This window comes from Rhinatrema bivittatum, chromosome 2, assembly GCF_901001135.1.
Source record: "Rhinatrema bivittatum chromosome 2, aRhiBiv1.1, whole genome shotgun sequence".
In the NCBI taxonomy this organism is placed as follows: domain Eukaryota; kingdom Metazoa; phylum Chordata; class Amphibia; order Gymnophiona; family Rhinatrematidae; genus Rhinatrema; species Rhinatrema bivittatum.
In genome coordinates, this window is record NC_042616.1 from 553,038,048 (window position 1) to 553,062,718 (window position 24,671).

At 43.0% G+C, this 24,671-nt stretch overlaps 1 protein-coding gene across 4 annotated transcripts in view; it reads left to right on the forward strand.

The window, feature by feature from the left end:
- The window catches only part of RTTN (rotatin), a 685,521-nt gene that overhangs the window by 566,693 nt on the left and 94,157 nt on the right, over positions 1 to 24,671 (forward strand). For 2 of the 4 annotated variants that reach the window (XM_029590897.1, XM_029590898.1), the window contains exon 44: positions 21,788 to 21,914. The exons of 1 other annotated variant lie outside the window; for it this stretch is intronic. In XM_029590897.1, the coding sequence (XP_029446757.1) occupies positions 21,788 to 21,914 (127 nt within the window). Of the gene's footprint in view, positions 1 to 1,493; positions 1,618 to 21,787; positions 21,915 to 24,671 lie in introns of those variants that run through there. One more of the 4 variants, XM_029590900.1, reaches the window with a different exon arrangement.

Consider the following 24,671-nt stretch of genomic DNA (forward strand, 5'->3'; position numbering starts at 1 on the left):
CCCCCTTCTCTGTGTTTCTTACTTTACCATGGCAAAACACCATGTTAGCTTCTCTGAGTTATTCCCTTCCACTACCCATTTTAGGGTAACCGAACAGCACTTGATTTTTTTCTTTTCTTTTTTAAGAGTAGATTAATTTTGTAAATTTGTTACTTTGATTGTTATACCTGTTTTTTGTAATTTTATTCTTTTAATTTTCTGTTTTTTATTATCTTTGTGAACCATTTTGTTAACATTTTATTTGTAAAAACGGTATAGAAATACTTTTAAATAAATACATAAAATCTGAAGGAACCACCTTCAGCTGTAATAGCAATTTTGTCAACACCAGTAACCCCCTGCCACATTTATTTGGCCTCGGTTTAGAGAAACACTAGCCTGGGAGCTAGAGCTGGTGTAACAATACAGTGTCCGATGGAAGAAGCCAGGTTTCTGTAAGACACAGTACATCAGGGGAAAGATCTTTAAGGAAGTTTACAATAGCCTGGACTGTATGCCGAATAGCCTGACAGTTTTTCAGGCAAATAGAGAATTATTAAAGCCAGATCCTCTGAGATCAAAAGCTGCAGTGCTCACTGAAACTAGGGAGGAAGGATGATGAAATCAGTGCTTTGTAAAATAATCATACCCCAAGAGAGACCTGTAACGCCCTCTACCCATTAGAACAGGAATAGCTTCCCCCATAATACCCAAATCAGTTCCTCCCTGAGACCAGCCAAGCCTAAGGCCATACATAAAGTGACAAAAAACATGCTGAGCCAAACCAACTAAAGACTGTTTAGCTGAAAAACAAAGCTAAGTCAATGAAGGCCTTAAGGTACAAGTGGTGAGACTTACACCCAAAGCTTATGCAACTCATGCAAACTCATTCAAGCATGAAAGAGTACACAAAGGAGCATGCTCCTTAGTCTCCCTCCTTCGTGCACACGACTGAGGCATGCTCCTCTCGGGCATCGCCACAGAAGATGAATAGGGTGCCACTCCTGATGTCAACAAGGGGTGGGGCTTAGCGCTGACACGGGCAGAAGGCAGAAACAAACATACAGCAGCACAGGAACAATGCTAACCTGCAAGACCCAGTGAGAACCAGAACTCAGTCCAAAGTGTCAGTGTGACAACAGAGTGGCAGCAGGACCAGGTAATGCAGACAGAACAGTAAAAGACGAGCCTTGGGGTCTTCATGCCACTGCTATTGCTGCTTTGCTCTGCTTTTTGTGTCTTGTGCTGTTCATGCTTCAGTTGAGCTGCTTTACTCCCTCACAGCGCTGTAAGGTGTTGATGCCTTTCTTGCTGTCTTAATTCTCTCTCCATGTGGAGGGGGGTGGGGGTGTTGATATCACTGTGTGCTTTTTTTTTCTATATCAAATGGGATTGCCTGTTGTGTGCAAATGTTTGTGTCCACACTAGTTGATGGCAATATATTGTTGTAACACTAAAATCCCCTCGCTTTCTACCATGTTGTAAACCTGTGGTTTTTTTGGTTTTAATATCAGTCCTCCTGCAGTTCTGTATCTGTGGGTGATGGATATTTCTGCCTCTGCTCCTGCTGACTTCAAAGTGAATATTGATCTTGCCATGCCAATTCAATGCTTTATGGATTTGCTGCACTTCTCATGGTCCCTTACCCATTGATGGTGGCCATCCACAAAAAATTTGTGGAAATATTTTGCAACCAGAAAAGAAGAAATAGTACCATATGAAGGATCTGCTGTCCCAGTTAAAGAGCTGGGTCGTAATGTGTTTTTCCGAAGACAAGCAGGATGGTAGTTCTCACACATGGGTGACATCATCAGATAGAGTCCTGATGCGGAAAACTTATGTCAAAATTTCTAGAGGAGTCCGAGGAGAGGAAAAGAGGGAGAGACTTTCCAATTTCGTACCAGCACTCAGAGAGGCCTACCTCGGTGCTCCTAGGAGGTGAGAGACCCCGGAACATCCCACGTGCCTGCCGCGGGCGTAGCGGAGAGGCGGAGCCTGAGTGATATCAGCAGGAAGTGCCTGGAGCTATAAGTTTGGGCGACAGACACTGAGAATTGGGAGTCCGAGGAGAGGAAAAGAGGGAGAGACTTTCCAATTTCGTACCAGCACTCAGAGAGGCCTACCTCGGTGCTCCTAGGAGGTGAGAGACCCCGGAACATCCCACGTGCCTGCCGCGGGCGTAGCGGAGAGGCGGAGCCTGAGTGACATCAGCAGGAAGTGCCTGGAGCTATAAGTTGGGGCGACAGACGGCGCATCATCGCCGTAGGCGTGCTACCTAAGCCGCGCGCTCCGTAAGGGGCGCGCCGGCGAAGGCTGAAGGCTGCCGGGACTCTTTGATGTATGGTGCGAGAAGGACTCTCTCCAGGTGAAAACTCTTCTAAGTATAAATTTGGTTACCTAGGATAAGTATTATCTTGTATAGAGCTGTTTGTTATTGTATCATTATCTTAGTACGATATGCCTCACTCTAAACGTAAAGGTAAGGTCAGACAGGAAGCCTTAACCCCTGTGAGACCAACCTCTGTTCAAACGGCCATTACAGGATATTATCCGGTGGCAGAAGGGATAGCCTCGGAGTATCCCATTGAAGGAGGAAGTGGTGAGCAGCCATCTCTCCTTCCGGGAGAAACAAGTCTTAGTCCCGGGGCGCCATTACCACCTTCCCCCCCCTGTAGCGCTGTATCCGTCCATGAAACAGGTTCACTCCCCTTGCGGAATGCGCATGGGGTTTTGAGCCCGATTAAGGAGTTTGTGGCCGTAAAAGAGTCAGTGCAGATTGAGCAGGGAGAAGTAATTCTCCCTTCTCCGGGGATGGGACCTAGTAGGGTTAGTACACCTACTAATAGGAAAGATTCAAATTCACCCGTGGAAGCTTGTTCTAGGCAAGAATCCCCTATAAACCAATTAGATACTCCAATACTAGGTGTATTTCCAGGAAATCCCTTAAATATAACAATGGATATAATCTGGCATGCTATAGTTGCACTACAAAAAAATATTGCAAGTTTAAATACTAATATTAAAGATATGCAAGCTGTTTTGCTTAATATCAATCCAACAGTGACAAGTCAGGCTGAGAAAATAAATAAAATAGAACAAGAAGTAACTCAGATAAAATCTGTACAAACAACAATTATTCAAGGTGAAAATTTGCTATCAAAGAGAATTGAAAGTATTGAGAATACTATTAAGTATACAAACTTGAGAATTGTAAATTTTCCGAAGTGTAAAATGATTTCCCCTTGTGAGCAATTAAAAAATTATTGCTCAGAAATACTATCAATGTCAGGAGAAGATTTTCCTATAATCTATAATGCCTACTTTATCAGTTGGAAAAATGATAGTGTAATAGTACCAAATGAAGTAGAAACATCACTTAATGTTACAGAGTTAATTGAAACTTCTTTTAGTTCCCAAGTAGAGAAAAGAGGCACTCTGCTGGTTAAATTTAAACAGATGTCTGATAGAGATAAAATTTTGAAAATGTTTATATTAAAGAGAACCTCTTTATACTTGGGACAGAAAGTGTGGATATACCCAGATTTTATCTGGGTATATCCACAAGAAACTCAACAGAGAAGAAAAAGGTTTTTGACTTTAGTAAATCAAGCTAGAACATTTGGATTACAAATCAAACTGAGATTTCCTTGTAAGTGCATAATGTATAATGGGGGTGAAAGATATGTTTACTATGAACCAGAGCAATTGGAGAGATTCTTGGAGGCACAACGAAACCAGGGTGAAGAATAGAATCTGTTACCTAAATATGCCTTAGTTTAAATGATTTCTTCCACATATACTTATCCAAGATCAAAGGATATGTTATTTTTGTTTTATAACTGCTCATATACAGGACACCCAGAATTTAGTAGTTTGGTAACTTCAGATTTAGAAGGATAGTAATTTGTTTGTGTTATTATTATGTAAAAATAACAATGATTAGGTGGATATCTAACCTTCTTTTCTGTTAATGTGATTCAATTGTAAGATTGAATATTATGAAAATTATAAATAAATAAATAAATTCTAGAACTTTGACTAGGCACACAGAGCATGCCCAGTATGCCCTATACCATGCGTCTATGCAGGGTCCCTTTCCAGTCTCTCTTTTTCCGTGGAGCCTTGCAGTATGAGTGAGCTCACTTTGGCTATTTTGGTAGAGCCTAAAAAGAGATTTGAGCTATTATTTAAAATAGAGGATCCTCTGAGAAATTGCTGGTGCTCCTTCATACCCTCCGTCCCCTTGTTTTCTCTTTAAGCAAAAAAAAAAAAGGACGTTTTTGAGGGAAATAGGTATTCAGAAGGAAAGAATCAAAATATATTACAGGGGTGAATACTGTCTGGTTTTCCCTAAGAAAGGAGCCATTGTCATATTTCAGGAAGGTAAGCCCAAGGACTGCTGTTGGATTGGTGCAGCCTACTTCATGCGGACACGGCCTAGGCCCCGACAGATGTCTGCTGATGTGTCTCAGGCTACAGTCAAGATGGCCAGAGTCCAGGGGGTGAAGAAAAGCAGATTAAGGTTAAGGCTGGCAGAGTTCAGGCAGGGATGAGAAGACAAGCTGAGGTCAGGGCAGGCAGCATGCGATGCAACATCAAAGGACCAGGCTGGATCAGCAAAAAGAAGTTAGATCAAAGGCAGAGGGAAGGAGGGCAAATGAAGCGTCTGGAGCACAGAACAAGGCGGATCAAGACATTTACAGAGGCAAGAGTAGGTAGGAAGGCCAGTAGGAACTGGAAATGGGATCATGAGCAACAACAATACCTAGGCAAAGGGATCTCTAAAAGGCCTCTTGCTGAGGCACTGGCTAGGTGCCCTGAGCTTCTTATATCTCAAGGCAGTGATGATGTCATCAACTAGCACCACAGGAAGTCCCAAATGCAGGGCCTCTAAAGGATCAGGGATTGCAATCTGCTTCTTAGAGCCACTGGCTGCAGCACAGTGCAGGGAGCTATGTCAAAGGAACCTGCAGACAGAGGGCACCTCTGGAGAGGTAAGGGACAATACAGCCATTTTATTTATTTATAACCCACTGCGGCGTACTACAATACATCCATAGTCCCTGTTAGTGTTCATGGTAGTTGTGGTTGGATCCTTGGGCCGGTGGCAGATGACCACGCCCCTGGGGGAAGATCCTGAGAGGGACCACCGGTCAGGCTCAGAGTATGGAGACCAGACACACACTATTTATTTTATTAAACAGTATATGGAACCACCAGAGGTGGCAGTAATTAATGAGCTGGAAGTGCCCAGCTGGGCTGTAGTGCCTCAGATATTGGAACAGCGATCCTGGATAACTGAGCTGTAGAGAAACTGAATATAGTGAGTAGGCAGGGTATGCAGAGTTCAGGAGCAGAACTAGATGGTAACACTCACACAATAGTCTCTTAGAAGCAGCCCAAGAGCTGGAAGGAAGTAGGCCCTTGAGCGAGTACCTGGTTCCAGGAAACGCTCTGAGAGAGAGATGGTAACTCACTGGTGTTGTAGGCAGCGATGACTTCCTGGCAGAAGTGGTATTCAGTCTCAAGTCCGGGAACATGGGCCCTCGAGGAGCGAGTACCGATTCCAGACTCCGATCTAAAAAGCAAAGAGAAAGCGAGGCCCCCGAGGAGCGAGTACCCCTGGTAAGTCCAAGGAGGCAGAGTAGCAAGGTATGCGGAGCGTGAATCCCATCCGCTGACACCTGGACGAAAGCCCTTATCCTAGTCCTTGCTAACTCGATTAGTTAGCGATTTCAGAGACCTTAAATATCCAGTGGAGATGACGTCACCTCAGGGGGACGCCCCTGAGGTTCGCGCCACTGCTGGTACTTGTGTCGGGGGCGTGCGCACATGCCCTTAGGCTGCTGGGAAGCATGGCGGAGTGCAGCGTCTAACCGGTCCGGGGACGCCGGAGGAGAATGGCACGATGACGCCGCGGTAGCCAAACTTCCAACAGGCAAAGAGGGAGTCGCCAAAGAGGTAAGGTGGGCGTAGTAGAGACGTCGGGCAGTGACAGTCGCAACAGTCCTTACAAGTCTTTCGTTGTCACATGCAGATGTAAATGATCTGCAGCTACAAACGGTTTACTGTTCTCTGCTTGCCCCTATGACAAAATTGATGCAGAGGACGCTTCAAAATCAAATCTGAAAAATAGAAAAAAAACACTCCAGAAGCACAAATACAAATAATTAATTTACAGCCATATCCCAGAAGCAACAGAGGAATCAGAGGCAGCCAGTGTAACTGGAATGGCAGCTATTTTGAAAACAACTCGAGCTATTCACAGCACTGCAAAGCAGCAGACGCTGAAAAATCTTGATCCGCCGATTTTAATGCCTTGAAAATTAGCATACTATAGAAGAAGAAAGTAATAAAGTTTATCCTAGCACTAGTGAAGTTAGACTGGAGTTTTTTAAATTTCTTCACCAGGCATTCTGTGCATTACAGAATCTTGGAGGACTAGAATCTACAATTTTAAAAGCACAAAAGTCACCAATTACTTCAGGCCAACTCCAAAAAAGACTAAAAATTTATAAAGAACCTGGAGGTACAGTTTTTTCACAATCCAATGTGCCACCAAATATGGACATAAGAGGATGAATACATGTGGAGTAGTTGTGAATCCCTAGAAGAAGGGGAAATCGAGAAGAAGAGGATTCAATAATCAGACTTTCATAAAGATGAGATTTCTGTATCATTTTACAGGTAAATTTGCATTGAATATAAGAAATTGCCATATATAAAATGGATTAAATAAATAAATTAATCTCTGAGAATATCCAGAAATAAAATGGAGACACCTAACTGGGATCTAATTATTAAAGGTGTTCCCAAATTGCCAACCGCTTTTCTCCTTCACTCCAAAATAAAAAAAAACATGATATTAACAGAATGGGAACCACCGGAAGCGGTCATAGATGAGTAAAGACCTTCTGCTGCCAAATGTTATCCTAGAACGTTTATTTCAAATGACATGAGTTGATGCACTGGTTTCAGCTGTAACCAGAAAGACAGCCATTCTAGTACAGGGAGGAGTGGCATTAAGGAACCACCCAGATAAGAAAATGGAGATAATGTTAAAGCATGTTTTTTTATCCACAGCTCTTAGAGTTTAAGTTGCAATTTCTTTAGGTTATGTTGTGAGAGCACTTTTGCACTGGGTGCAGCAACTACCAGAAGGGAATGAGGTGGCACAGCTGGAATCAACAGCAGCATACCTTTCAGATGGATTGTATGATCTCATATGGATTTCATCAAGATCTATTTCTTTATTAGTAGATGCAAGATGATATTTATGGTTATATCAATTGGCGACCAAACCATGATCCAAAGTAGGCCTGTGTAAGCATCTGTTTAAAGGAAAATGATTATTTAGAGGGAAACTTGAAAAATTGGTCAAAAACCTAGGGGAACCAAGACCACAGAGACTACCAGAAGACAAAGCTCAACCATTTTATTGGTCTGATAGGGGCTGTGGACAGTATTCAAGGAGATAGTGGCTTACAAAACAATTCTCATCACATCCACAAAGATTCAGGGGAAACATGCTATTCTTTTTCTTTTTTTTTTCTTTAATATTTATTCAATTTTACAATGTACACAATTTTCTTGATTAAGAAAAGCATTTAGTACAAATAATAAATTCAAATTATCAAAAAAACTAACAGGAAACTAGCTGTAACAAGGCCAGAAATAGGTCATCTGGAACAGCTCATTCTACCCAATGAGGTCTTGTGAGACAACCCGTTGATACAGCCAATAGGCAAATGCCTTCAGCTATTTTACCAGGAGTGGATCTACATGACCACAGATCATTGGGTTTTTGAATATAATTCAGAACAGTTACACATTAAAGCTAGCTACATCCATGCCAAAGGCCTTTATGATCTGACCATGTTCATCTCCAAATAAAAGCAGAGGTACAAACTACACTAAACTTCAGTTGCTAAAAAAAAGTGCGCCTGATTTTAAAAAAATATTTACCCATTTAAAATTGGGTTTTGTGCATGTAAATGCACTTTACTTGAGTAAATGGGCTTTTGCAATTGGTACAATTATATGCCATTTAATCGTCCATAGGATTTACTCACATAAGTATACTTTACGTGCGTAAATTGCTTTTGAAAATTGCTCCAATAGTAGTTAGATTTACACGTGCAAATCCTTTGAAAATTCACCTGAATATATCCAGTTTCATGTCAGAATCAAAGACAAGGATGTTACTCCATCTATTTTATAATTGCAAACAAAGAACAATTCTGGACTTAAAAGAAATGAATAAGTTTTTACATATCCCCCATTTCCATATGGATCCACTGCACTGTGAAGTGGTTAGTGCAGTAGACTACGAACCAGGGAAACTAGGGTTCAAATCCCATTGCTGGGGTTTGTGATCTTCAGCAAATAACTTTACCCTCCATTGCCTCAGGTACAAACTTACATCTAGATTTATCATACTGCGATGTATTTTCATGGGAGAGGTCCCACTACTGCAGTGTATACCCTGGGCCTGGTTGGCACCATTTTTCAAAATGGTGCTGACAGGGTCTGGAGTTAGGGGATTTCATGGGCCTTATTGCAGAAGCTTGAACTATTTTTTAAAGGTTTGTGGGTGCAGGAGGCGGGGTGACGGTGCCTGCAGGGGCCCACATCATTACCAATGAATTTTTATACTTTTGGAGGCACTATATCCCCAACAGTATTTGGAGTCTATTGGGGTGGGGAATGAGAGAGGTATCCTTGATGGCAGTAGATCAGTGGGAAGGCGGTGGGGAGGCATGGACTTAATTGAAGACGGGTGGGGGTGGGGGGCCATCACCACTCATGACACTAAATCTGTTTTTATACTTTTGAGGGTTGGGGCTGCCTCAAGTGGTGGCTCTGGGTTGAGCGAGGGTCAGTCTTGACCCTATTCAAATTTTTCTTTTTTGTGTGGCACTTATTTTTTTGTTGCTGCCCTTTCAGTGTAATGTAGGTGCCGCATTAGGGTCTCAGGGCTCTAATACATTTATCGAAATCCAAGGAGGTATAGTTACTTTATCGCGGTTGATCACTTTCTTGGTCGGCTGCAATAAAATATTAACATCAGATTGCCTAGTAATGAGCTGCTTTGAATACATTTGCATTATTCATGTATGCAATTCACATTCTAAGCTGCTCATTGTAATTGGAGAAGGAACCTGGGCAAGGCCATGCCAAATATCGCATGATATCGACACGATAGTCCTCTATTTTCAGATATTTACACTGTTTAATACGAGTTAGAGCACTACCACTGTTGTGTCGGAGGTGGATCCTTGGGCTGAGGTGGGGTTGACGCAACCCGTAGGCGAGGACCTATGGGTCCCCACCATCAGCAGGTGGAGTGGCCTGAAGCTAGAGGCCGCTGGATCTTCACCTATACCAGCCCTCATTCCCCTCGGGTTGAGCCTTTGGGTGCTGGGGCCGGCAGGACTTAGGTGGGCCTCAAGGTTAGCTAGAGGTGAGTAGCTGTTCAGTCCAGAGACAGAAGTCAGTAGATGGCGTAGTTCTATCCTGGACTGGATTCTGTACAAGGGCTTAGGTGCCAAAGGAACGCTAGGGAACTGGAGGCATCCCAACAAAGGAAGGCCTAAGCCTTGAAAGTCCAGAGAGTCAATCCAACACATAGACGAACAGAAACTAGGGGAACAGGAACCGGGAACCACAGGAAGACAAGAACACATGATGAGACGATTCAAGGAATAGCAACGAGTACGAGGAGACCTGTTGCAAAGGTAACGCTATGGAGCAAGGCCTGAGCTTTTATGCGCTGAAGAGTCTGAGGTCAGCATCCGGGTCCGCGGCCAAGTTCCCACTGTGGGCCTTTAAAGGAATCACTGATATGCGTGCTTGCTCACCTAGGAAAGAGTGTGGTGTGGCATAGTCGTGTAAAGCAAGGGTCAGGGCACGGAGAATGCAGGTATAGTGAACCCAGGCAATAGTCACGATATGGAGCAGGCAGACATAGTCAGGGAAGACAGTGGTCAGGGCGCAGAGAAGGCAGGCATGATCAGGCAAGGCAGTGGTCAGGGCGCAGAGAAAGCAGAGATGGTCAGACGTAGCACAGGTCCAGGGCTGGAGAGAGGTTGAAGAATAGTCAGGCCTAGCGGAGTTCCGGGGCTGGAGAGAAGCTGAAGAGTAGTCAGGCGTAGCGAAGGTCTGGGGCTGGAGAGAAGCTGAAGAGTAGTCAGGCGTAGCGAAGGTCCGGGGCTGGAGAGAAGTTGAAGAGTAATCATGCGTAGCAAAGGTCAAGTCCAGAGAGTCAATCCAACACATAGACGAACAGGAACTAGGAGAACAGGAACCGGGAACCACAGGAAGACAGGAACACCCTGCCGGGTGGGGAAGGTCCCTCCTCGGCAGGGAAGGCAAATTTAGCCCAGGGATCCCGTCCCGAGAGCTTGGCCAGGCCGTTCTCGGGTCGGGCAGCCCGGGAACAGCGACCATTTTGGATTTTTTATCGGCTCCGTTTTCGGAGCTTCCTGGGGCTGGGGGACCGATTTTTTGCAGCTACCCCCCGATTTGAGCCCCCCAGCCCCCCAGGAAGGTTTTTTTGTCACCTCCTCGCCTCCCCCCTCGCCTCCCCCTTCCCCTCCCCCACCCAGGATTTTTGGGGTCGTTTTTTCTGTGTTTTTTCCCTCCTCCTGCATAAATTCCCTTTAGTGAGCATGCAAGAGGAGGTAGAAGGGTCCCCCCCCCCCCCCCCCGGGGACAAATCAATAAAAAAAAATAATTAATTAATTAATTACATCTGTAAACTAAAATTTCCCCGCTCCGTGCCATTGCTAGTTCGGCCGGCTGCTGAGCCCCCGGGGTCCCTTGGGGCGCGGGTGGTCCCGGAGGTGCCCCCTACCTGTCCCCCGATGGATCCTGGTACTCCCAGATCCTATAGCCAACCCGGGTGCGTTAGCTAATCTTCCTGGTGCCGCCTCTTGTCCACGGATGTGGCCCCGGTCCTGGCGGGATCCTGGTTTTATCAAGCGCCTTCTCCTTCCTTCCCTGCCCAAACAGTTGCGCCTGCGGTTTCGCAGGCTTCCCGGTCGGGCCGTGCCCTGAATGAGCTCCCCTCTAGGTGGCAAGCTTTGTTTAAAAAAAACAAACAAACCATAATCACTCCGTGGACTCCTTCTGCGGTCGTGTTTCAAGAGGGTTTTTCCAGTTTTCAAGCAGCCCCGGTATGCCTGCTGACCACGGTTCGCGAGGCTCTTTTGAAGCGCACTCTGATGTTTTAGCGCCGGGGATGTGTTCCACTATTTGCTGCAGTTCCTGCTGTGCGCAGGTCTCTCATGGGGTCATCGGCAAGATTCCTCTGCGCCCGGGACCTCCCGTGGCCAGAGGCTGCGCATTCGACCCTTTGCTGCCTCTAGCCGGAGGCGATTGCCTCGGAGATGTCCGCCACACGGCTCCTGTAGCTGCGCCACTGGTCGGCCGCTCCGGCCTCCTCTGCCCGGTGGGGTACGTTGCCATTCAGAGGTAAGCTGTTCCTTGTCCAGGACCTTGAGAAACTTTGGATTCCTTAGGGGACGGTAGGGGCCATCAGCTGCCGATGTCCCGTCTGCAACCATCCTGGTCCTTTATACCCTCTAGTCCACGCTTTCGGGGCCAGAGTCGGCATACCCCACGTGGGCACGGTGTCTCCTCAGGGGGGTTTGTCTTTCGTGATCGCAGTTTTTTTGTCGCAGCATTCTTGTGGGTGCCTTCTCTTGCGCGAGGGTTAACCCACGCGCTCAATCCTTACGCCTGCACATACTCCACAATGCATGCAGAATTTCAAGATCCATAAACAAAAGAAAAATCTAATTGAGATGGACAACTCTGTCAACAGTGGCACAACTGCAAAAGGAAAGAGTGAAGTGAATAACAAATCTCAAATAAAGTCTCATAAGGAGTCCAGGAAAAGGAATAACCTTAAAGAGAGTACCTGGAAGGCTATGACCACAGATGCTCATAGTTTGGGAAATAAAATCCCAGATCTGCAGGCCCTAATGACTGAGGCAGAATTGGATATTGTTGCTATCACAGAGACATGGTTCACAGAATCTCAAGATTGGGATACAACAATACCAGGCTTTAACTTGTTAAGGAAGGACAGAGAGGATAGAAAAGGGGGAGGTGTGGCTCTTTATGTCAGAAACAACATCCAAGCATCTGAGCTGCAAGGAAGTTGGGGCAAGGAAGAAGCACTATGGGTCGACCTAAAAAAAGATGATGGAGCATCCATTTATATTGGAGTGGTTTACAGGCCTCCAAACCAAAAGGAAGAGCTGGACAGAGATCTGGTTGAAGACATCCACAAGATAGGTAAGAAGGGAGAAGTGGTGATCATTGGTGACTTTAATATGCCAGATGTAGACTGGAAAATCCCATCTGCAGAAACTAAAAATAGTAGAGCGATAGTGGATGCCATGCAAGTATCTTTGTTCAAACAAATGGTATTGGAACCCACGAGAGAAGGAACTATACTCGACTTAGTGCTCACTAATGGAGATAATGTCTCCGATGTCCAGGTGGGCGCCCACCTCAGCACCAGTGATCATCAAACGGTATGGTTTAATATCACTAAAAGAATAGGGAAAAGAACCACAAAGACCCGAGTTTTACAGTTCAAAAACACGGACTTTGAGGAAATGAGGAAGTACCTGGAGGAAGAACTAAAAGGATGGGAGAACGAGAGAGATGTGGAGCAGCAGTGGACCAATCTAAAAGGAGCAATCACCAAGGCAACTACTCTATATGTTAGAAATGTAAAGAAAAGCAAAAGAAAATTGAAACCTATCTGGTTCTCAAAGGAGGTAGCTGACAAAATTAAAGCTAAAAGAACAGCATTCAAGAAATATAAAAGATCCCAAAGGGAGGAACACAAAGAAAAATATTTGATTCAACTGAGGGAGACAAAGAAATTAATCAAGTTGGCAAAAAGTCAAGCGGAAGAGAGGATTGCCAAGGAGATAAAAAATGGTGACAAAACATTTTTCAGATACATCAGCGAAAAGAGAAAAGTCCATAGTGGTATTGTGAAATTAAAAGGTGGTAATGATCAATGTGTGGAGAGAGATGAAGAAATGGCAGAAATATTAAACGAATACTTCAGTTCTGTGTTCACTAAAGAAGACCCTGGAGAAGGACCATCTCTACACAACAAGAAACTGGAGGTAAGTGGAATAGATGAAAATCCTTTTACAGTAGAAAATGTATGGGAAGAGCTAAAGAATCTGAAAGTGGACAAAGCCATGGGGCCTGATGGGATTCATCCAAGGATACTGAGGGAACTCAGAGATGTTCTGGCGGGTCCGCTGTGTGACCTGTTCAATAGATCCCTAGAAACGGGAGTGGTACCGAGAGATTGGAGAAGAGCGGTGGTGGTCCCGCTTCACAAGAGTGGGAACAGAGAGGAGGCTGGTAACTACAGACCGGTTAGCCTCACTTCAGTGGTGGGAAAAGTAATGGAGTCACTGCTGAAAGAGAGAATAGTGAAATATCTACAGTCTGGAGAATTGGTGGACCAGAGGCAACATGGATTCACCAGGGGAAGATCCTGTCAGACAAATCTGATTGACTTTTTTGACTGGGTAACCAAGGAATTGGATCGAGGAAGAGCGCTCGATGTCATCTACTTGGATTTCAGCAAAGCTTTTGATACGGTTCCGCACAGGAGACTGGTGAATAAAACGAGAAGCTTAGGAGTGAGTGCCGAGGTGGTGACCTGGATTGCAAATTGGTTGACGGACAGAAGACAATGTGTGATGGTAAATGGTACTTTCTCTGAAGAGAGAGCGGTTTTAAGTGGTGTACCGCAAGGATCGGTGTTGGGACCGGTCCTGTTCAATATCTTTGTGAGCGACATTGCGGACGGGATAGAAGGTAAGGTTTGTCTTTTTGCAGTTGACACTAAGATCTGCAACAGAGAGGACACGCCGGAAGGAGTGGACAGAATAAGACGGGATTTAAGGAAACTGGAAGAGTGGTCGAAGATATGGCAGCTGAGATTCAATGCCAAGACGTGCAAAGTCATGCATATGGGGAGTGGAAATCCGAATGAACTGTATTTGATGGGGGGGGGAAAGGCTGATGTGCACGGAGCAGGAGAGGGACCTTGGGGTGATAGTGTCTAATGATATGAAGTCTGCAAAACAATGCGACAAGGCGATAGCAAAAGCCAGAAGAATGCTGGGCTGCATAGAGAGAGGATATCGAGTAAGAAAAGGGAAGTGATTATCCCCTTGTACAGATCCTTGGTGAGGCCTCACCTGGAGTACTGTGTTCAGTTATGGAGACCATATCTACAAAGAGACAAAGACAAGATGGAAGCGGTACAGAGAAGGGCGACCAGGAAGGTGGAGGATCTTCATCGGATGACGTACGAGGAAAGATTGAAGAATCTAAATATGTACACCCTGGAGGAAAGGAGGAGCAGGGGTGATATGATTCAGACTTTCAGATACTTGAAAAACTTTAATGATCCAAAGACAACGACAAACCTTTTCCGTAGGAAAAAAATAAGCAGAACCAGAGGTCACGAGCTGAGGCTCCGGGGAGGAAGACTAAGAACCAATGTCAGGAAGTATTTCTTCACAGAAAGGGTGGTGGATGCCTGGAATGCCCTTCCGGAGGAAGTGGTGAAGTCTAAAACTGTGAAGGACTTCAAAGGGGTGTGGGATAAACACTGTGGATCCATCAAGTCTAGTGGGCATAAATAGAGAGGAGGCAGCAAACACTGCACGGAGCGGCAGTAGCCACTGAGGCATTCACGGAGCGGGATGCCAGTGGCCAGTAGTTGGTGTTCCACCTTCAGGCAGCAAAACACTGCATGGAGCGGCAGTAGCCACTGAGGCATTCACGGAGCGGGATGCCAGTGGCCAGTGGTTGGTGTTCCACCTTCACGGAGCAGAAGGATGGAGGGCTGCCATCTCAAAAAATAAAAAAACAAACAAACAAGCAAACAAAACAGGGGTGGGTAAGGGGCAGGGGTGTGGCCTGCTGGTTGCGGCGGTTGCTACCCCTGATTGAGCTGGATGTTCACTAGGATGGCGCTGCTCTCTGCATTGGTGGAGGGGTAGAAGGGAATTGGGGCCGGAGGGTGCTGGAAGCCAATAGAGACGGGTGGGAGGGAGAAAAAGGGGGAAAAAATGGATAAACTGCGTAGCTTGCTGGGCAGACTGGATGGGCTGTTGGTCTTCTTCTGCCGTCACTTCTATGTTTCTATGTTTCTATGTTTCTATATATGTTCTCGGCGCGTACCAGTCTACCCCCTCGGCTTTCTCCTGGGTCGAGTGGCAGGTCGTCCCTGAGCGGCCACCCATGTGCAACTTGGACTTTCAGGGGCGTCAGGCATCTACATCCACCTTCTCGTCCACTTGTCCGTCGTAAACTTTTCACTCTGTGGTGCGGACCCCTCTGTACGGCTCTGTTCGACCCTCTCCGTCGCGTCACCCTGCAGGCCCTTATGCTTAAGACTGTCTTCTGGTCTCTGCTCGTCAGATCCAAGCGCTGTCCTGGCGGGATCCCCTTTTTGTGATTTTCCGACTTCAGGGTAGCCCTCGTACAGGTTCTTCCTTTTTTCGTGAAGTTTCGTCTAGTTTCTTTGTCCTTTGGTCGGCGGAGCTCCCCGCTTTTCTCCTGCGTCTGGTGACGGTCTCCATTCTCTTGCCATACGGGTCTTCGTTACCTCGCTTCCATAAGAGTTCTCTTGCTCTATTTCCTGGTCCCCAATGGCTTCGTGCATCTGTCCATCTTCCTGTTCCCTGGAGTGGGTCCAATCTGGGTAAGCCGGCTTCTGAGTCCACTATAGCGCGCTAGTTGCAGGAAGTGATCTCTAGGTTATTCTTTGTCATGGCCTGGCGGTTCCCCGAGGGTCTTCTGACTCATTCTTTGCGTTCTCGAGCTCCTTCTTGGGCGAACATTCTTTTGTTCTCTCTTTGGACGATTTGCACAGTTCATACTTGGGCATCCTTATCTCTTTTTGCTCGACACTATCGCCTAGATGTGTAAGCTCTGCTTTGGTTCTTTTGGGCTACCAGTGCTTCGAGTGGGACTGTCTTGATCCCACCCGTTTTAGGGAAGCTTTGGTACATCCCACAGTCTGGACTGATCCGGGTACGTACAGGGAAAGGAAAATTAGTTCTTACCTGTTAATTTTCGTTCCTGTAGTACCACGGATCAGTCCAGACGCCCTTCCCTGTTTGTCTTTTTCTGTCCTCTCGAAGCTGGGTTTTTTCTTGCAGTTCTGCAGACTCTATCTTATTTTTGTACAAAAATACTGAGCAAAAACACAAAAAGCCTTGGTTGTTCTCATGCCAAGAATATGCAAGAGCGGGTAGTTAGGCCATGTTCCTTACATTTTTCTACAGTTGCTCCATTTGAGCTTTATGGTTACTTGCTTGATCCTACTTTGGTCGTCTTATTTTCTGTTTTGACATACGTTATATTGAAGGGTTAGAGGATAGGCTCTGTTCTGATATAGGGCATCCTTCAAGTTTTAGTCTGTCTCCACGTGCTGGAAAGGAGGCTCAACCCCACAGCCTGGACTGATCCATGGTACTACAGGAACGAAAATTAACAGGTAAGAACTAATTTTCCTATACATATCTCATGTATGCATGTATGTTTATCTACACTAAGCAGAGGTGTTTGTGGGGCTGGGGTTGGGAAGGGGTTTGGACTTAAGCATATATTTGGAAATCCAAAAGTATGTGCGTAAATTTTATAGAAAATTTCTATGCACATTTTAGCAGGTGTAAGAGTAGTTAATTTAATTTAATTTAAAAACTCTTCTGTTCCGTCTGTTTACAGAAAGGCACGATAAAGAAAAATATGAGTGGTATAGATTACAAATTAAACATGTGCCATCATAGTACGGTAACATTTTAGTTCAATAAACTATGTGTTTAAGTTAAGCCTGTCTGTTTGTTAGGAAATTGTTAAGTGGTTCAAATTTAACATTAATATGCATTTGTAGGTTAAAAACAACAACTGCTTGCTTGGTGCATCCTTATCAATCAACTGTTTTTCTCCTTCTCTTTATCTTTATAAAAAGCTTGTTTAAAGAGCCAGGTTTTCAGGTTAGATTTAAATATTTTCAAATTTCTCTGCAGCCTTATTTCGAGTGGCATGGTGTTCCATAGCACAGGACCAGCCATTGACAGTGCTCTTTCCCTTACTTGAGTGAGGCGTGCTGATTTAACAGAGGGGACAGTTAGTAGTGCCTTATTAGCAGATCTCAGGTTTCTGTGCGGGACATGTACGCGCAGTGCTGTGTTAAGCCAGTCGGCATTTTCATCATGGATTAGCTTATGAATTATACATAGTGCCTTATATTCTATTCTTTTTTAAATTGGGAGCCAGTGTAGTTCGGCAAGTGTTCCAGTAATGTCATAACATTTTTTTTTGCCAGTCAAAATTCTAGCAGCGGAATTTTGCAATATTTGCAGTGGCCTTAGCGTAGATTGCGGTAGCCCTAGTAGAAGGGAGTTACAATAGTCTGTGCTTGCGAATATCATTGCCTGTAGAGCTGTGTGAAAATTGTTTAGCGTTACCAGGAGTTTCAGTCTTCTCAGGGTCAAGAGTTTAATGTATCCTCCTTTTAATTTTTGTGAGATGTGCTATTTCATGCTTAACTCTGAGTCAATTATTACCCCTTGATTCCGTACTTTTATTGCTAATTCCACAGCTTCATTATTTTTTATTGTGATTGTAGGTTGTATAGGGTGTATGTTTTTTCGTTCAAGGTGTAAGAATTCAGTTTTGTCAATGTTTATTACCAGTTCCATCTGGTTTAGGAGCTGTTTGATTATTTCAAGATACATATTGGCTAGTTTCATTGTTTCTTCAATGGTGTTTACAATGGGTAACAGTAGTTGTATATCGTCTGCGTATATGTAATCTATGATTCCAAGTCCTGCTAGTAGGTGACATATTGGTAGTAAGTAAATATTAAAGAGTGTTGCAGACAGGGCTGATCCCTGTGGGACACCTGTTAACAGTGTGACTTCGTCTAAAAGTGTATTTTTGATTTGTACTTGGAAATATCTGTTGTTTAAATATGACTCAAACCAGTTTATTGTTTTGTTAGTGAGTCCTATTTCTTTCAATCTATTGATTAGTATTTTGTGATTTACAGTGTCAAATGCTGCGGAGAGATCTAATAGAACCAGAATGTAGTGTGTTCCTGTGTCGAAGCCTGTTAAGACATTATCTGATAGAGCTAATAGCAAAGTCTCTGTACTGTAATGTTTGCGAAATCCATGTTGAGCTGGGTATAATATGTTGTTACTTTCAAGGTGGCTTGACAGTTGTTTTTGTACTGTTTTTTCAATTACTTTGGCTATTAGGGGTAAGTTGGAGACTGGTTTATAGTTGCTAAGATTTAGGGGGTCAAGGTTCTTTTTCTTAATGATTGGTTTGATTATAGCTCCTTTCAAGGTATCTGGCATAACTCCTTCATTTAGTGAGAACATAAGAACATAGGAAAATGCCATACTGGGTCAGACCAAGGGTCCATCAAGCCCAGCATCCTGTTTCCAACAGTGGCCAATCCAGGCCATAAGAACCTAGCAAGAACCCAAAAACTAAGTCTATTCCATGTTACCATTGCTAATGGCAGTGGCTATTCTCTAAGTGAACTTAATAGCAGGTAATGGACTTCTCCTCCAAGAACTTATCCAATCCTTTTTTAAACACAGCTATACTAACTGCACTAACCACATCCTCTGGCAACAAATTCCAGAGTTTAATTGTACGTTGAGTAAAAAAGAACTTTCTCCGATTAGTTTTAAATGTGCCCCATGCTAACTTCATGGAGTGCCCCCTAGTCTTTCTACTATCCGAAAGAGTAAATAACAGATTCACATCTACCCATTCTAGACCTCTCATGATTTTAAACATCTCCATCATATCCCCCTCAGTCGTCTCTTCTCCAAGCTGAAAAGTCCTAACCTCTTTAGTCTTTCCTCATAGGGGGGTTGTTCCATTCCCCTTATGATTTTGCTAGCCCTTCTCTGTACCTTCTCCATCGCAATGATATCTTTTTTGAGATGCGACCAAAATTGTATACAGTATTCAAGGTGCGGTCTCACCATGGAGCAATACAGAGGCATTATGACATTTTCCGTTTTATTCACCATTCCCTTTCTAATAATTCCCAACATTCTGTTTGCTTTTTTGACTGCCGCAGCACACTGAACCGACGATTTCAATGTGTTATCCACTATGACACCTAGATCTCTTTCTTGGGTTGTAGCACCTAATATGGAACCCAACATTGTGTAAATATAGCATAGGTTATTTTTCCCTATATGCATCACCTTGCACTTATCCACATTAAATTTCATCTGCCATTTGGATGCCCAATTTTCCAGTCTCACAAGGTCTTCCTGCAATTTATCACAATCTGCTTGTGATTTAACTACTCTGAACAATTTTGTGTCATCTGCAAATTTGATTATCTCATTCATCGTATTTCTTTCCAGATCATTTATAAATATATTGAAAAGTGAGGGTCCCAATACAGATCCCTGAGGCACTCCACTGTCCACTGCCTTCCACTGAGAAAATTGTCCATTTAATCCTACTCTCTGTTTCCTGTCTTTTAGCCAGTTTGCAATCCATGAAAGGACATCGCCACCTACCCCATGACTTTTTACTTTTCCTAGAATCCTCTCATGAGGAACTTTGTCAAACGCCTTCTGAAAATCCAAGTATACTATATCTACCGGTTCACCTTTATCCACATGTTTATTAACTCCTTCAAAAAAAGTGAAGTAGATTTGTGAGGCAAGACTTGCCCTGGGTAAAGCCATGCTGACTTTGTTCCATTAAACCATGTCTTTCTATATGTTCTGTGATTTTGATGTTTAGAACACTTTCCACTATTTTTCCTGGCACTGAAGTCAGGCTAACCGGTCTGTAGTTTCCCGGATCGCCTCTGGAGCCCTTCTTAAATATTGGGGTTACATTTGCTATCCTCCAGTCTTCAGGTACAATGGATGATTTTAACGATAAGTTACAAATTTTTACTAATAGGTCTGAAATTTCATTTTTTAGTTCCTTCAGAACTCTGGGGTGTATACCATCCGGTCCAGGTGATTTACTAATCTTCAGTTTGTCAATCAGGCCTACCACATCTTCTAGGTTCACCGTGATTTGATTCAGTCCATCTGAATCATTACCCATGAAAACCTTCTCCAGTACGGGTACCTCCCCAACATCCTGTTCAGTAAACACCGAAGGAAAGAAATCATTTAATCTTTCCGCGATGGCCTTATCTTCTCTGTAATGGGTATGGTGTCAATTACGTGAGTAGCAGGGTTCATTTGATTTATCATTTTCTCGACTTCACTATGTGATATCTCCTCAAATTCTGACCAGTTACTGACGTCCCTAGTGGGCATCTTAATCTCTTGTTTTGTTGTGTTAGGGATATTTTTTCTTAGGTTCTCAATTTTATCTTTAAAGAATTGAGCTATATCATTGCACTCGTTCTCTTGTAGGGTTAGTTGATTGTTTGTATTGTCACTAGTTAGGTTTTTCACTATGTTAAATAGGGTTCTGGCGTTATTTGCAAATTTTTTCTATTTTTGAACTGTAGTATTTCTTTTTGGTGTCTAAAATTGTTTTTTTGTAGTAGGCTAGTTGTTTCCTGTACTTTGTTAAATTATCAGTTGTTTTGTTATTTTTCCATTCTTTTTCTTTCTTTCTAAGGATCCCTTTTACTTCTTTGATTTGTTCCCTATACCATGGATTATTTAGTTTTGGTTCTTTAATGCGGGCCATTTTTATTTATTTATTTATTTATTTATTTATTTAGGGCTTTTTTTTACCGACACTCATGATACCAATCATATCGTATCGGTTTACAATAAACAGCGATGCAATAACAAACATCAACGTGAACAATAGGCGAAGAGAGAAAAAGTGAATAAAAGTTACAATAAAACAGGGGCACTTGAACTGGGAGGAGGAAAAGCCAGAGTCATGGCTAAACATAGAAAAAATATCTAGTCTCAGAAATAAATAATATCTAGTCATATACTTAGGACTATAATAATCACTTGTACTCAGGACTTAATATTATCAAATATATAAATAAATAGCAATATATTTACAAAAATTAATATATAAATAATAATCACTTGTACTCAGGACTGAATAATATCAAATATATAAATAATATTTTTAGAGGGTTTAATTCATTAGCTAAAGTGGTGGTTCTGTTTATCCAGTCGGTTGTTGCGTTGTGGCTATTTGTGTAATTTATGTGTGTTAATTCTTCATTTAATTTGTCTTTAAGTAGATTTGGTGGGATAATTTTCAAAACAAACACATGCGCGTGAGTCACTTTGAACATTGGTGTAAATTATATGCATGTTCACCATCAACCTTCTGTGCAATATTACAAAATTATTCCTATAAAGAGCAATTTTGAATGCTGATTTCCATGGAAAAAATGATTTTTGCCTGTGTTAACTGGATTTTTCAAAATTGCCCACCATCAATGTGGGTCAATGTACATCAATGTGGGTAGTGTACAAAGCATGAACTTTTATCTGAATAAATATTTTCCTTGAAATTTGTTCCCCACACAAAAACAGGTGTAAATTCTACTGGTAATTTGTACCTGTGGCAGTAATCATTTGCTTTGATTATTCTGCTCTGGTGTTTGTTTGGTGCAAACACCAGAGCAGTTTGATTACTGTCCCTTAATCTGAGCCAATTAGATCTTCTATCCATTGTATTGAATGTAACTATCCATCAGAATGTATTATGATTTGCTGTATGTGATTATTTCACATTCAATTTATTTTCCTTATAGTCAGTGGCACTTGAGGTTCATCTTGTTCCGGTCTTGCATTCTCTTTGGCCATGGCTTTTGATGGATGATGTACTAATGCAGGCTGCACTGCAGTTACTTTGTGTATATACTGCAGACTGTTCAGTGGGTAAGAAACATCTTTGATAATTTCTTGTAATATATTTATTTATTTGGAATTTTTCTATACCGACATTCTTGAACAAGATATCAAATCATATCGGTTTCCATTTAACAGAACAGTCGTGGCTATGGCGTTACATAGAACATTTGAGCAATGAACATAGAACAGGTCAACAATAACAAACAACAGTAGAATAATTTGTCAGTGAATAACATAATGTATAGAGCAACAACAACTGGGGCGGCTGTGGGGCGTAACATACAATAATACGTTTAATGGAGTATCATTATGAGACTGCATCATAAATAGGGCGTGGCGGGGCTTTAAGGCATGGGGTAGCAATGAGAATCTGGCTGAAGGAAGGGGGAGAAGGAGGAGGGGAAGGAAGTGAGGCATTGGATCATGATCGGAGGAATATGTTAAGGAAGTAATGGATGATCAAGTATCTCCTTAGAGTCCTGATATGTCTTAAGTCTGGAGGTTCCCTGGTTCGGAGGTTCCCTGGTGACCTGTTATGTCTTTTGACCAGTGTCCGAGTAATGTTGAGATTCTGGAAAGGCTTGTCTGAAGAGCCATGTTTTGAGGTGTTTCTTAAAAATTTGAAGAGAGGGTTCTTGGCGAAGCTCGGGTGGTAGCGAGTTCCAAAGGCTGGGCCCGGCTGTGGAAATAGCGTGTTTTCTTAAGGTGGTTTTGATCGGAGGTGCGTATAGGGATCCTTTATAGGCGTTTCTGATTGGTCTGGCGGATGTTTGAGTGCGGAGTTGAGAGCTTAGTTTGAGGTGGGCGATGCCGTGGATGTCCTTGTGAATCATCATAAGTGTTTTGAAGGTGATCCTGTATTTTATGGGAAGCCAGTGAAGACCGTGGAGTACGGGTGTGATGTGCTCTCTTTTGTTTGAATTGGTGAGTAACCTAGCCGCAGCATTCTGGACCATCTGTAAAGGTTTGGTGGTTATTGCAGGGAGGCCAAGGAGAAGAGAATTGCAGTAGTCTAACTTTGTAAGGACGACTACTAGCCGGAAGTCACTAAAATGTAGAAGAGGTTTCAGGTTTTTGAGGACTTGCAATTTGAAGAAACATTCCTTGGTTGTGTTGTGGACGAACAATTTCAAGTTGAATAGGTTGTCGAGCCGAACCCCAAGGTCTCTGATGGAGGAGGTGTGGTTGATGAATGTATTTGTGAATAAGGATGCGCTTTGTGAATTGAGGAGATTGTGTTCTTCATCTGGAGAGATGATGAGTATTTCGGTCTTGTTTGAGTTAAGGATGAGGTTCAGGCTGGTAAGCAGGTTAGTGATGGATTGTAAACAGCAATTCCATTGTGCCCAGGTTATACTGAAAAGTTACCCAGTCTAATATAAATGAAAATAGAATATTTGACTGTAAAAGTGGTAGACAAATCTAGCTGTTTTAAATATCCTGCTCCCACCTCTGAATACTAAATCTGCCTGGCAGCTCCAATAATTACATTGTGTTATTCAAGGATGCTCCATCTCCAGAATGGAGTTTCAAAATAGAATGACAGTTTAATTCAAACAGATAAGTTTCCTTTCCTGTAACTTTATCCCTGAAGTTTTTTATTGTATGATTTTGCCTGTTGAAAAATACCAGGAACTCATATGGTACACAGCATGTTAAACTGCAAGTTCCATGATGATGTAGCAGTCTAAATCTTTTGGATAGGTTATAGGAGGAAGTGATATATATATAAAAGTAAGGAAACCTATCAGTGAATACATCTATCACAATAACTGATGGGTCTATCTGAAGTCTACACTCCCTTGAACATTTCTCATACTGGGCTGAATTTTCAAAAGGTTTTATGTGTTTAAATAAGCTTTTGAAAATTGCTACTTTTATGTGCATAATTCCTTTGGAAGTTCACTCCAAAGGGCTGATTTTATACACGTAAATGGACTTTTTAAAATTGTCCAAATATATGCTACTTTTACACCCATAACTCCTTCGAAAATTCACTCCTTGTGTTGTCAGTGCACCAGACTTGGAAACATTTAAATGAGTTTTTCCCACTCATCAACACACAATATTCTACACATTTCAGGGCCCAAAATGTTTTATTGGAGGACTAGTCTTATATGTAATCAAAAAACAAAATTGAAGTGCAACAATTAGTTCGGTCTCCACCCTATTGGATAAGGCTCTCCCCCCCCCCCCCCCCCCGTCCATTCCCATCCCCAAATCAATAGTTTTTGGAAGCACTTTTAGCAACAATTATAGCTATGAGTATGTAGGAATAGGTCTCCACCAAATTTGTACACCTATATTTGTCAATATTAAACCATTCTTCTTTACAAAACTGTTCAAGCTCTGTCAAGATCTTTGTGGGGCATTGTTGGACAACAATTTCTAGGTCATTGGTAAAGCTGAAGCTTCCGGTTTGCAGTGTTTGAGGGACTTCTTAGTTGCTATGAATCAGGCTGATACAGAACGGTGCGCTCAGGTTTGGCCACGCGTTTTTGACACGCTATTATTACCCCTTATACTATAACCCATAACTCCTTCGACTATAAGTGGTAATAGCACGTCAAAAATGTGCATCCAACCCCCCCGAAACTAATAGCGCTCATCACATGCAAATGCATGTTGATAAGCCTATTAGTACCTGCAATACAGAAAGTAAAATGTGCAGCCAAGCTGCACATTTTACTCTCAGAAATTAACGCCTGCCAAAGGCAAGAGTTAATTTCAGTCTGCAACGGGCAAGTGTACAGAAAATCTGAAAAAACTGCTTTTCTGTACACC